This window comes from Episyrphus balteatus, chromosome 3, assembly GCF_945859705.1.
Source record: "Episyrphus balteatus chromosome 3, idEpiBalt1.1, whole genome shotgun sequence".
Lineage (NCBI taxonomy): Eukaryota > Metazoa > Arthropoda > Insecta > Diptera > Syrphidae > Episyrphus > Episyrphus balteatus.
Window position 1 is genome coordinate 113,733,353 of NC_079136.1, and position 15,504 is coordinate 113,748,856.

Consider the following 15,504-nt stretch of genomic DNA (forward strand, 5'->3'; position numbering starts at 1 on the left):
ATTCTGAAAGTCAAAGTTCTGTACAGCGAAATTCTGGTTGGTCAAAATACTGTATTTCAAAATTCTGTACATCAAAATTCTGTACAGCAAAATTCTGTAAAAATGCTGTAAAAAATATTTTTACAGAACTTTGAAATACAGATTTATTTAAAAGAGGTTTTACTATGAATTTCTTTAAGATCAACTTAATAAAGAGGCAAGCTTCTAATGCTGATTAATCTAGGTACCTTATTAAGAGCCACGGAAAAAGGAGAGAGAAGACAAAACTCTACACTTATTTAATAAACAATCTGAATTAAACCATGTTGCATACCTAAAACGGATTGCAAAACAAATTAAATTTATATGTATTTTGTATGTTTAAGAAAAGTTTGATTTCCGTTCCTAGAATTGATTTACTTTTTTACTTTAATATATGTATATATATTTTTGTATAAAACTACAACTTTATTGTCAGTCATTATATTTATAGCTAGTATTATGTGTCGTTTTTATCAAAGGAAATTTCTTGAAAAATACTGTATTGAAAATACAGTATTTTGCCGTACAGAATTTTACAAAGCAGAATTTTGCAAGTCAGTATTTTGTTCATACAGTATTTTGACGTACAGAATTTTGTATTTACAGTATAATGACGTACAGAATTATGGTCTTACAGTATTTTGACCCCACAGAATTTTGTCGTACAGAATTTTGACAAGCAGAATTATGACCCGCTCCCGTAAAAATTACGATTTTTAGAAATTAAAAATTTGAGTTAAACAAGATCGAAAAGCTATTTCCTTAACATAAAACCATAGAAACAAGACTGATATTGGAATCGATATAGATTTACATTTATAAAAGTCACACATACAAATTCAAAATCTGAAAAATCTAGAAAATAAATGTTTGAGGTGTTAATCAAAACCAAAATTACGTTGATGAAGAAAATTATTTTCATGCCGTCCATTCCTGCCGGTCTGTTTGGATTTGTGAGGATTTGAACAAATTTTTTACTGCCCAAACGGATTTCAGATTTATTTTTTCTTGAAATTGGGTACAGACGATTTGTATGTATAATTATTGTTTTTTTTTTTTATTTTTTTTATATCTCGCTTAAAATGAATACTTCTCTATGCGTCAGGGTGTGTATTGTACACTTGGATAACAAATTTATTTAAAAGTTTTTGTATTTTTCCTTTGAAGAATGAATTTTACATTAACTTTTTCTTAACTATAATTTAAGAAAGTTGACTTTTAAGAGCAAGTTCGAACAACACATTCCTACCAACTCTGAGTATTTTGTTGTTATGCTCTTTTTATTTTGAAAATCCAAAATCTAAAGTTTTCCATGTGGAGCGTTTCAAATATAATAATTCTTAAAAACAAACAAAAATATGTCTAAAATACGAAGGAATTGAAATTTATTTTTTTTTTTTTCAAAAAATAATCCAAATTTGAAAAATAATGATTTTCTTTAATGACAAAAATATAAAAACTTGCAAAATGTAAAGAAGAGGGTTAAATTTTACACTGAGAAAAAAAAACTTAAATAAAATGAAAACCATTTTGATTCAACAGCTTTTCGGAATAATTTTGGGTTGGAAACGATAATTTTAGAATCAAAGTAAAACTATAACAGTTTAAAGAAGTATTTGATTATAAAACTCTCTCTAAGCCGATAATATTTTTTAAAAAATCAGGTTTGATGACCTAAAAATCCTAATAATGTGTATTTAGTTTAATTCATTTTTGTTTTTAACTTTTTCAATGCTGACAGCTTTCATTAAATGCGCTACATACTCCTCCCATTCTATTGCTTTAAAATGACAAAAAAAAAAACTCTTTACCCAAAACAAAACCCTGTACCTACACAAAATATTTAACCTTTTCCAAACGCAAAGTCAAACAATTTCACTTCGCCACTCCTATTCTGAACGTACAAATACCTATATTCACTTTGCAATTTATTGCTTATAAGTTACGCACCTCTTAAGCGCTCAAACAATTCTCCTCATTACTTACCTATACAACTTTTTATCACCCAATTATTTTACAATAATTTAAAAATTCAAACAGAGGCAAATAAACAAAAAATAAAACATAACTTGCCACACGACGTATAAATAACTGTAATACCATATTAATCCATTTACAATTAACTTTCAATAATTCGATTATTCGATATAGCCATTACGCAAAATTAGGTCATCAAAACGCACTCTTTAAAGTCTAATTTCGTGCGTACAAAAATAAAAAAAATGGCTGCATTGACTTCATTGACAAAACTGTCATGTCAACTGGTTTCTTTTTTGTATACCTAAAACAAATCTGTCTCGTTAAGCCTTGAATATATGTAACAACGATTGTACACATTGGATTGTTATTTTTTGAAAATGTCTGCACAAAAGAATGGCAATGCCAACAGAATGTTAAAAGACAGAAGAAAAAAACATAAAACAACGTTAAACAAAATACCTGACAGTTAAACAAATAAATGTCCAAGTGGCGATCATTGTCAGTTCGCAAACACTCCACCTATTTCAAGTCCACATAAAACAGAATAGGGTGCACAGACAACTAAAGCTTGACACAACATACGCACGATCCAACCACTTACCATGGTCCTTTACCTCAATTGCGCACCATTCACAAACGTCAATAGGGGGGACCTGCCAAATGCCTTGAGGCTCAAGACATACCTTTCTCGTATGACTGCAACAGAAACAAGTATCTTATATAATTAACATAATAAAAGAATATATCAACGCCATTCACAATAAAGGATTCACAATAGATTATTCACAATGAATATGTCAAAGTATCTTTTCGAAAATTGAGGTGTCACTTGTTCACGTTTCAGTCACCTTCAAACTTTCACACTTTTCTTTCCCTCTTTCACTAACCAAGACAGTAAGACTATCAAAATATAATTCACAATAGAAGATTTCAAATTTATCATTGTTCATTTAACAATCGAAATGTCACTCTTTCCTATCAGCAATTTGTCTAACTTTGACACCTATAAATCGCTGCTGGTATCCGATAACAATCATAACAATCACCTCACCTTAGCCAGCGATAGCACAGTGGCGACACAAGTTTTGCCAGAAATTTTGAAAACCAAAAAAAGTGGTGTGTGTCAGTCAGCTCAGCAGTTTCGCAAGCAAGACAACAAAATTGTGCGTAACGAAGCCACAGCACAACCCACATTATTACGCGAAGACTGGAATATTGGCGTGGCTGGTCACTAAGTCACCATATCACTATTTTCCGATTCCACAGAGTTGCATTCGCAATGGTGAACAAACTAGTTTTTGGGATTTTGATTTATGTTCTTTTTTTTTGTTTGTTGCCGTTACCTTTTTGAATCACAAAGTAGAAGTATCTGCAAAGTGTGCTGCTTCTAATTAGCCAAGGAGGCACAAGCGCAGAATTTATTAACTTACAAAAAAAATTTAGTACAGACTTCTTGTGAATTTTGAACTTTTTTTGTCTTTCAGCAAAGATATTTAATTCTATTTTTTTTTTTATAAATTTCCAAAACACGAAACTATTAAAAAGAAATCAACTTTTTGAAATGCTGAAAATTGGTCTTTTTTTTTTATTAAAAAAGAGGTGGAGTAGCATAAATACAGACAGATCTTGACGCATTTTTATTTAATTTAGTGGCTACGACAGACATAAATTTAAACGAATGCGTATCCAAACCACCATCCAGGGTCATTTATGTATGTAACTTTAGTCTGCATAAATGACACAAAATACATGCGGATTTAAATTTAACTTAACTGCGCTGTTAAAAATCTTTCAAGAAGTTTAAAAAAAAAAAAAACTATGTTATTAATGAATGTACTAAATAATTCAAACTATTTATATAAAAAGCATGTACAAAACACAAGTAGTAGCCTGTGATATTAAGCTCATTTTTAGGGTGTGATAAACTATCCCATGCCCACAGCTTTCGAAAGTTAGGTCTTAGTAATTTATTGGGCTGACTGACCCATGTTTGATAGAAGAATAATTATTTTGAACTATAATATGAAATTTTCAACTTCTCTTTTGTATAACACTATTTTTTTAAATGAAGATTATTTAACGATAAGCACAATGATACCACAGTACAAAATACATTTTTTTTGTGCGGACACTTAAATATACTTTTCTGAATGTTTTTGGTATGCTGAACTCGAATCCGAAGTCAAAAATATCCTATCAGCTCATGGTTTTTGAAATATTATCGTTAGATAATCTAAAAAAAACTTTTTTTTACCACTTTTGATGTTATGCCTTAATTTGAAGAAATTTTTTTTAAATATAAATCATAACGGTTTCTATAAGAAATATTTTCCTTCTTTGAAGACCTGTTTAAATCTTTTCAATACCTATCTTTTTTACTGCCGGAGATATCTTAAAATGAAGTAAGTGAGTTTGGCTTAATTTATCAAAAAGGGGATTAAAACATGATATCTGTTTGATAGATTACAATAAGCCAAACAACTGAAGATATCTCGACTCGAACAGTAAAAAAGATATCGAAAAGATTTAAAAAGATCTTGAAAGAAAAAAAAAATGTCTTCACATAAAAGAATAGCCTCAAAAGTAGTCAAAAAACGTTTTTTGCATCTTCTAACGGTAATATTTCAAAAACGGGAGCTGATATGATATTTCTGACTTCATATTCGAGTTCAGCACATCAAAAACCTATAGAAAAGTGTATCTTAGTCACGGCACCAAAAACCTTGTAAACAAAGAAGATCAAAAGTGATGAGCTGTCAAGTTGTATGTGTGTAATAAAAAAAAAAAAAAACAAGTGAATTGAACAATAAGAATCACAGAGAAGTTCAGTTCCTCTTTTTTGAGCTCAGATATTGACAACCTGTGCGATCTTGAAAAAAATGAAAACTTAGAATATATTACCTTGTTTGTGTATACTGTGGCACAATACAACTACACCGAAAAAAACCAATATCAATTTAACATGTTTTAAATATCAAGTTAACATTTTTTAAATATCAGCCAAAAATGCTCTATTAAATGTGTTTTATTTAAAAATAATGTTAAAACAACATTTTTATTATCAGGATGATATTTAAATGTCACATTTTGGAAATTTTTTTTGATATTTTATTATCATTTTTTCATATCAATTTCTCATTCCAAATTATTGAAAAATATTAAACAAAATATTATTAATGTGTACTAATTTAAAGGCGCTTTGTGTTTTTTCGAAGTAAAATGTATGATTTACTGAGAAAATTTGATCGGCACTAAGATTTTACTTCACATAATGTAGTTTGGGAGAAAATAACAAAACAATTTTATCACCTATATAATAGAAAAAATAATATCACCATTATTTTGTAAAGAATATTCCCTTTCAGTAATGTTTTGAAAAAAGAAAGAAAATTCTTAAAATAATAATGAAAATTAAAGAAATAGGTTTCATTATAATAAACTAAAACGTAAAATCTATTCAACATTGACATTTTAATTGTCAAAGTGAAATTTTCACTATTCACTTAAACTTAAAAAAATGTCAAAATGATATTTTAATTGTCAAAGTGAAATTTTCACTATTCCACCTTAGCCGTACACAGGCAAAAAAATTATAATAGATATAATATATGAAAAGGAAATTTTTTTTTTATTACTTAATCTTCTGTTAAAGTCCTTTTTTTAATTAACGATTTTTTTTTAAATAAAATGCACGACTGGGTCACACGTATTTGCTACTATGATAAAAGTTGCATTACATTGTTGTTGAAAGACTCAGTTGGTATTGCCATGTTCAAAGGAGAGATCCTGAGAACCCCGTCAAAAAAGCAATATCATTCAACGTTCCAACACGAAATAAAAAGAAAAGTACGCCTAAAAACTCCTGGTTCAAGCAAATGCAAAAACACCAGCATTCAGTTGGCCTTAGAAATGGAACAATACAAAACCGGGAGGCTTGCCGCCGATTTCTGGTCAACCCGGCGAACCCCACAGGGACATAGGCGGATCACTAGTGTGAAGCAGTTACGTGTGATAGTTATGATCCCCTCGAAATCGAGATCATAACAGCCAACAGCGCCGAGAAAAAGGAAGGAGAAGAATAACAAAAATACCCTTTTATATGATTTTAATCACCAAACTAGGTAGTCCATTTAATTATTTGCATAACAAAAAATTGAAAACATTTTTTTTTAAACTTCTATTTTCCTTTTTTTTAGTTGTTTTTATGAAATAAAAATTTGCAAAAGAAAAATTGTATTATTGTTAAGAAATTATAATTCAATACAAAGATAAACAAAAATTCAACAAAAAAATTTGAATATTTTTCATTGTTTAAACATTAAGGTTTATAAGAAAGTCAGAAACCAAGAAAACGGTTCAATGGCAAGTACCGTCATTAACGGTTCAAAAATCAAAAAATCAAAAAATGTTTATTTTTTTTATTAGAAAACAATTTTGGACGAGTGCAGAATCCAATTGCAATACTGTGTCGAATTTCCATTCATTATCTAGGTTTTCTCGGACCTAATTGTAGTATTGGTGTACTCGTATGATCCTTACCAAACGGAGAGAGACAACACCAAGGATAACTTTACTTCTGGTATATTTAATCATACTATAGTGAAATATACTAGAAACTAGTTAAATATACCAGAAATAAATTTAAATATAACAGAAGTAAAGTTGTCATTGTGTTATTTTTACTTGCGATATTATAGGTACTATAGGGCAAGTTTAGGATTCGTAAAAAAAATCGAACTCGAGATAACAATTTTACATGACATTACGATGATGGAGAATGCCAAAAAAGTGGGTCCGGCAATTCTGTCTGTCTGTCTGTCTGTCTGTCTGTCTGTCTGTCTGTCTGTCTGTCTGTCTGTCTGTCTGTGTGTCTGTCTCTATCTGGAGCTGCAGCCTAAATGAGTGAAGTGATTTTCTTCAAACTTGGTAGTTAGCAGTTTTTGGTGATTCCCTAGAGGGGAAATTGAAATTTTTTTTTTATGACCAAAACTAACGGTACCTGCCATATAACGGAAATAGAAAAGTTAATTTTTTTCAAAAACGGCTCTAACGATTTTGATTAAAATTTTTGTGTGTAGTACTACACATAATAGCCAACTTTTTAAATAAAAAAAATATTTTTTGTACCGTTATTAACGGTACCTGTCATAAAACGGTTTTTTTCGTTTCTGAATATCTCGTACAACATTAACCCGATTTAAATGAAAATTTTTATACAAAAGTATGTAAGTAAAGATAGTATTAAAATTTTAGAAAATTTTCAAAAAACGCATTTTTGGTTTTTTAAAAAATATTTCAAAATTTTTTTTTGAAAAATCAATTTTTTGAAAACGAATCAACGAAAAATTTTGAAATTTAGTTTTTATATGTAAATTAATTATTTCTTCAAAATGGCATACCAACTTTTTTTTTTTTAAATGTTGAAAAATTTTTATACATAAAAAATTATTTTTTTAAAAAACGGCTCCTACAATTTTCGAAAATTTTTTTCTAAAAATACCTTTTTATACAAGAAATAAAATGGCATATTTGTTATTTTTTTTAAGATAGTTTAAAACGGAGTTTAATTAATTATAAAAACAGATTTAATTTTTTTTATACTAGGTACTTATGAAATTTCTTCAAAATATCAATTTTAAACTTGAATAAAAAGCTTTAACATTATAGTTACTTTAAGCATAAGAGCAAGTACGTGCGACCCCAGTCGTGCAATTTATTTTTCTTTGTACCTGCACCAGAAGTTTTATTCTTTTCTTTTAGAGCCACAAATAATTAAGTAGATACATACATTCAAATTATCCGCAATGAGAACCAGGGGCGTACACACCATTGGGGCAAGCGGGGCGATGCCCCGGGGCCCCCGACACGCAAGGACCCCGACTGGAGACAATGGAGAAAAGGCAACTTATTTTAAAAGTAACGAAGCAAAAAATTTTACATGAATCACCTCCGGCAATAGAGGAAAAATTATATTCTTCAGTGTAATGCGTAATGAATTGGTAGCCAGTCACATAATATTTTATCTCAAAACAAAATACTACATCAGGGGCCCCAAAAAAAATAAATCTTTTTTTTTTAAAGAAAAATTATATACTATCTTAGGGCCCAATGTTACTTGAATAATTTAGCGACCAACAAATGATACATCAGGGGCCCCAAAAAAAAGTAGTGCGTATACGTACTTTGTTATTTGTTCATATTTTCTATATCAAAGGGGCCCCCAAATACCAAAGGAGCCTCAAAATTTAGGTTTGCCCAAGGGCCCCACCAACTCAACGTACGCCTCTGATGAGAACCTTAAAATAAAATTTTAGGGCATCTTTTATTACTGCACTGAACCAAATCCTTACGTAAATACAACGAAAAAATTCGTTGAGCCAACGAAAATTTAATTAATTTTCAGCCGATGAAAAATTTAATTGGCTCAACGAAATGGCTTTCATACATTAATTAAGAACTTCATCAATCAACGAAAACTGTAGTATTTTAATGAAATTTTTCATAAAAATTTTTGATCGAGAGTTAATGAAATTTTACATCACTTCACGAAATTTTTCATCGATATTTTTCGTTAGTCAATGTATTTTTTGATTAATTTATGAAAGAACTTTCGTTAGCTAACGAATTTTTTCGTAAATTTAATGAACATTTTTATTAAATTACGAAAAAATATTTGTTAGCTAACGAAACTTTTCGTTGTATTAATTGTATTTTTTTATTGGACTTGTTAAATTATTAATTTAATATAGTCCAAACCAAAAATTGGCGTTTCGACCCGGTGGAGCTCACTTAAGTCAACTGATGAGTCCGACTTATCGTGAGACACCTTGTCAATACGCAAATATTTTTTATATTCAGCTCAGCTTACATAGATTTTTAAACAAAAATCTAATGTGAACTATATAAAGCAAGATTCAATTTTTAATGATTAAAACAGAAATGCACCCAAGTCTACGTTTTTTTTTTGTAAGGCAACGATTTTTTTCGTTAACTGATGTATTTTTTCATAAGCCAATGTAATATTTCATTAGTATATGAAGAATTTTCATAAGCTTATGAAGATTTTCGTTAGTTAATGTTGAATTTCATAAGTTAATGAATTTTTTCGTTACTTAATTAAAACTTTAATAAAGTAAGGAAAAAATTCTTATTTTTATTCTTTAAAATGAGTATGAAATTTTTCGTTAATTGATGAATATTTTCATTGAATTGGATTTTTTGGCACTAAAAAGGGAGAAAAAGTGTATGAAACGTTTTCATTAATTGATGAAGGTTTTCATATTACGAAAAATTACATATTTTCGTTGAGCCAACGAAAGTTTCGTTGGGCCAACGAAAATGTAGTGTATGAAACGATTTTCGTAATTTTACGATAAGCACAAATGTATAGAACACTGCATAGCATCATATTCAACCTATCAAGATATCTCTGTATGTAGTTCCTATTCTGCTATCAATATAAAATCTTCTTAACATTGTGACCTCTATTTCAGACAAAGTATCAGTTGGAACGACCTGTTATATCAAAAGAACATAAATTCTATTCAAAATAAATGACCGCATCTTAATCACCTCACACATTTAATCCATTTCACAATCTCTATTCAAATCCATGCTCAAGTTTCTTTCACGCATCTATAACAATTGAGCCTTCTCCTCATCCGCTGCGCGTACCTTACAAGGTGATTCTACTCTTAAACCAAAAGATCAACGAAGCTGATCCGAAAAAAAAAGCCATCAAGTTGAAGATTGCAATAATTGTTAGAAGTCTCTATCCCGACTTAATACCGGGACCGGGAGGCAGTAAAAGATTTATTCTGGTTTTTTCTTTCATTGCAACAAGCTACATTTACAATGATGACGACTTTGACGACCGACGACAACGATCGCGACGGGAAGAACGACTTAACTCTAGCTCCAGGGCAAAAGGAGTGTCGCACACCATTCACGTTGGATTTTCTGACTTTTTTGCTTTGCTGAATTTTTATTACCTGCAAACAACCATATCAACACCAAAACCAAATGAAAATTGGAAAGGTGAAGAGGGACAAAAAGGTGCTAACACGTTGTTTACACTTTGAGCGGTGGGGTGGAGTGTGTTCGTTGTGTGCGCGCGCAATAATCTCTGAACTCAACTCCTTTTAGGACCTGTGCGCTGCGTCAATCGATTGTGACGCTAGACAACAAGTAACACACATACCCAGACAAACCTATACTCTTTATTGCCTTGCGAAGCTCAAGACAGGCATTTAAACGTCAAAACAGAGAGAGCCCAGAGTTAACTCTGTGTCTTGTCTTTACCCCCACGTGAATGTGCATTTTTCTATGGAACTGGAGCAATATTGCAACTAGCAAACGACCTGGTCTCTTTGATAATCGTATAAAAGTCGATCGGCTAATTGACCAGAATCGTAGTCCACCTCAGGAGTTTTGTGAATTAACAACATCAATAAAACAGTTCAGCGCCTTTCAGCCGCAAGGAAATTCATAAAAAAATATCAAAAAATCATCTCAAAATGTTTAACGTAAGTGACAGTTGACTGACTGATGACAGATAACAGATTTGGTGAAATGAAAAGTGTCAAACTTATTCTCGTTACAGTTCTTTGCATTAATTGTGATTGTCGGAGTTGCCAGTGCCATTGAATTACCACTTCTTCCCCATGGACCAGGACCTCTCCTATCGCATGGACCTCTGCTCTCACATGGTCCCCTCATCCATGCTGCTCCAGCTTTAATTGCCAAGCCACTCATTAAGACCATCGAAGTTGAATCGCCAGCCCATTACGACTTCTCGTACTCAGTCCGCGATGACCACACTGGAGACATCAAAAGTCAGACCGAATCTCGCAAGGGAGACGTTGTCCATGGTCAATACAGCCTTGTCGATGCTGATGGTTACTTGAGAACTGTTGACTACACTTCCGATGCGCATAATGGATTCAATGCTGTCGTTCGTCGCGATCCCTTGGGACACAAAGTCGTAAAGGCCATTGCCCCAATAGCTAAGGTTATTGCACCAATTGCGCATTACCCTGCCCCAATTGCGCACTATGCTGCTCCCAAATTGTTGGCTGCACCAATTCATGCTGCACCAGCTTTGGCTCATGTGTCCGTACATGCACCATCGTATGCTTACTCGCATTAAAACGAAAACAAAATCGTCGACTTTAATCACCAGTCTTTTGTTATTTCATCATGATACGCTTGTCAGAAAAGTATAATAATTTAATCAATTTACATTTTATACTCTTCTTCTCATTCACACTCATCACACGTTTTTAACCAAACAAACATCACACGAATCATACGTACTATACATGTAAGGAATTAAGATGGAGCTATACCAGGCTCCGTGTTGTCTATGTCATTATAGAGAGAGACCTTAATATTATATTCATTATATTTTGTAAATATTAAAAAAAAAACACATGAATAATTTTAATAAAAATGCAAGAAAACGAAAAAAATAAATAAAATATTTGGTTTTTATTTGAAAAGTGAATTTCTTAAGATATTATTATTTTTTTTTTTTTTTTCAAAAAAAAATTGAATATTTATGTAATTGAAATTTTATTTTTAGGACCAAAACTAACTGTACCCGCTGAATTACCTGAATAACCAAAAAAATTAATTTTCTTCAAAATGACTCTAAAGATTTTGATTAAAATTTGTGTGTGTAGGTACTGTGTACTGTGGCAATTAACATCGTACTTTTTAAATAATAAGAAAAAATGTTTTTTTAAAAATTATTAAAAATACTTCCACAGAACCGTTTTCTTGATTTCTAACTTTCTTGCTAACGACAGAACTGATTTCAACAAAAAAAATTGTTAAAAAACGCTTTAAGCGACCTTAATATTAAAACTGAAAAAAAAAAATCAAAAAATATAATTTTTGAGATTCAAAAAAAAATGATTTTTTTATTTGAGAAATCATTTTTTTTAAACAGAACACTGAATTTTCTTAGAACTTTGTTTTTCATTTTAATTTTGTTTGAAATATGTTTAAAAAATTTTAACAACTTTTTTTATTTTATTTTCTAAAACTTCTATTTAATATCTTGAAAAACAAACGATAAATTAAATGGCATACTTTATTTAGAAGTCAAAACCAATTTTAGAGAGGTTTTTGTTCCTTTAAAATCAAATTTTGTGTATTTAAAAAAATAATGAGTTCCGTTATTTTTGTAGTAGATCTCCTAGACGACCTCCAAAAAAAAGGTGTCTGGCGGTGAGCAAGATATCTCTGATCCAAGTCACTTAAAATTAAAAAAACCAAAAGATTCATTTTCAGGATAGACGAATGCAGGTAATGAACGAAGGAATAGTAAAAATATAAATTTTTACAAAATGGCGGCTTGCCAAAGAAAAAAATCGTTTTTTCACGAAAATTTACACTTTAAAGTGGCAACACAGAAATGTCAAATTGAATCGGCAGAGTGAGTCCAATGTGAACACATTCTTTGACAAAAAAATTTTTAATTTTTCTGTCACTGTAAATGGACCTGGCTACTCAATAATTTCTATAGTAGTTTTAAAAATATTAGGAAAAAAAACTGAACATTTTTTTCTCATGTCCCGCTACTATGGAGTCATTTTTCAGACAGGCAATAATGTCAATAGTTTTTCGGGGGTATTGAGTTATTATTATAAGAACTTTAGAAATCTTTAATTGGAAAATCCGAAAGCATAAAAAATGCTTAGCAAAGAAAAACTGTATAGGTTTGACACAAAATTATGTAGCTAGTTTTAAAAATTGATTTTTGAAAATATATAAATTAGTCAGTTAAGAAGTTTGTCTAAGAAAACAAACAAAATGCATGAACATGCTCTTTGAGCACAAGTTTCAATGTCGAAAGTTTTCACATATCGTCCTACATGCCAAAAGATTATGTGAATGTGAAATATTGATAACTAAGGTCGGTTTTCGAAGCTAATCACTGTAGTAAAGTAAATTACATATGACCGAATTCAACATTTAACGATTGGAAACATTTATCATCATGAAAATTTGGCTAAATTATTTACCTACCAAGCAAACTCAAACAAATTAATTTTTCACATTCAGGGTTATAGCTTTAGGGGGCCGGGGCCGATATACATATGTCTACAGATACACATTAAATAAATGCAAGTTAAAAAAATATTATTAAAAAAACATAAAATTTGTTCTCCAAATCGCACTATTACAAGACTATTGTAACTCAAAAAAAAATTTCTCGCTGAATCAGCGAAAAAATGTTTATTTACAAACTGTTCCAAATTTTTTGTCAAGTTCCTTTATAAAAATATTAAAATAAAAATATGAATACAAAAATAATGCAATCAACTATTCAGCAATTATTTAAAATATTAAATATATATACAATTTTTTTTTTTTTTTTGAAAAGTTTGTTTTTTATTAAAGGCTTATTTTTTGTTTAACAAAATTAATTAAATTAATTTTTCGTGTCAAAGTAAAAAATCAGCCGATTCGGTTACAGACCAATCTAACACCCCTTGTAAGTTAAAAATTTTTCCTCAGATAAAAACGTTGTTAAAAACGTTGCCATTGCCAGGACCCAGTGTCGAAGCGATTTAATAAATCATAATTGAACCTTTTTAAATGATAAATCCTTTATAGGAGCGCCACCAGCATTTTCGATTAAAAAAATCATAATTTATTTTTTGTAAATTCTGACCTCTTTAAAAGGCTCACCTTATAATTAAAATTCAAAGATATTTGAAATTAAAATAAAATTGCTCCCATTTGATGTAATCTTATTTCTTCAGAATTCAGAATCCTAAATTACCTTTCATATTTCAACTTACCACTCTCTCCCACTCTATCAAAATTTAAAAAAAAAATCAAAAAAATTGATATTTAGCACCACGATACAAATAGTGACGCACGCACGCATTAAATTTGAGCTAAAATCAACACTTTAAGGTGTAGGTTGTCTGGCCACTCCATCGGCAAGGTCATTTAAATTAATCATATAAAAGTCTAACGTCTACCTAACAAAAATCGTAGTCCACCTCAAGAGCTAAGTGAATTAACATCAACATCAGCCAAGCCCCAAAGCTCTTATAGTAGATCAACCCAAAGAAATATAGAATATTAAAAAATAACTCAAATTTATTCAAAATGTTTAACGTAAGATTTACACAACACACAAACTTGAGTTAGAGTTCTTGAATAGTCTTATTCATAAATCTTCAATTGCATTTTCCATTTTAGTTTTTTGCATTGCTTGTGATTTTCGGTGCTGCCAGTGCCATTGAATTACCACTTCTTCCACATGGACCTGGGCCACTACTATCACATGGACCACTGCTCTCACATGGACCAGCTCTTATTGCCAAGCCACTCATCAAAACCATTGAAGTTGAGGCTCCAGCGCACTATGACTTCTCATACTCAGTAAGAGACGACCATACTGGAGACATCAAGAGTCAGACTGAATCCCGCAAAGGTGACGTAGTTCATGGTCAATATAGTTTGGTCGATGCCGATGGATATCTCCGGACAGTTGACTACACCTCAGATGCGCATAATGGTTTTAATGCTGTCGTCCGACGTGATCCATTGGGACAGAAAGTTGTCAAAGCTATTGCCCCGGTGGCTAAGATCTTAGCTCCAATCGCTCCGATAGCTCATATTGGTGCACCAAGATTGTTGGCTGCTCCAATTCATGCTGCACCAGCTTTGTCGCATGTTTCTGTGCATTCCCCAGGCTACGCTTATTCGCATTAAAAACATGACAGACAAACCTGAAAAAGGATCCACACATACACACGCATTCACACAATGATTCATCTCATATATACATTATATAACGTACGTACCTTAGAATGGGAGCTCAATGCTTCAAGCTGCTTAGTGATTTCTTTTCAAAAAGAACATAATCATCATACATAAATATAAATTGCAAATAATCAAAAAAATAAAAACATTGTAAAATATACACACAATAAAAAAGCAAGATTTATAAAATCAAAATATTAGTTGTTTTTATTTAGTAGGTATTGATTACAACTTACAGCATAAAAATATATTATGTGTAAGGCCGGCTTTTCGTGAGTCGACCCTCTTCGACGTCAATTTTAGCGTTCGGCTTTATTGAGCAGTAAAAATTGATTTGTAAAAAGCCGGCCGGCATGACAATAAGTAGAGAATAGCCCAGGCAAAATATAGTAAAGATTTTTAAATGCAATAAACTTTATTTTTCCATAAGGAATACGTACACTAAAGTTCATAAGCGAATCGTGGTCGAGACATAAATTCGTATTTTAATTATATAGGTATTTCATATATTTATTGGTATAGACTTATATAATAAGATACAATATCTTCTAAGATATTAAATTATTATTTTTATTATTTTATTATTAAATAATTATTTATTCGACTTTTCGCATATAACTTTTAAACACTGAAATCTATCGAAAAGTTTTGTTTTTATCAAAAAAAATTCGTGATATTTAAACTTTAAAAATTTAAGAAAATTTAAGTGTTTAA

At 30.7% G+C, this 15,504-nt stretch overlaps 1 protein-coding gene across 1 annotated transcript; it reads left to right on the forward strand.

The window, feature by feature from the left end:
- Positions 1-9,731: 9,731 nt before the first annotated feature.
- Positions 9,732-14,946, forward strand: LOC129915196 (cuticle protein 19.8). Its single transcript, XM_055994673.1, has 3 exons — positions 9,732-10,526; positions 10,604-11,143; positions 14,224-14,946. The coding sequence occupies exons 1-3, from the start codon at positions 10,518-10,520 to the stop codon at positions 14,737-14,739; spliced, it is 1,065 nt and encodes a 354-aa protein (XP_055850648.1). The 5' UTR covers positions 9,732-10,517; the 3' UTR covers positions 14,740-14,946.
- The last annotated feature ends 558 nt before the right edge of the window (positions 14,947-15,504 follow it).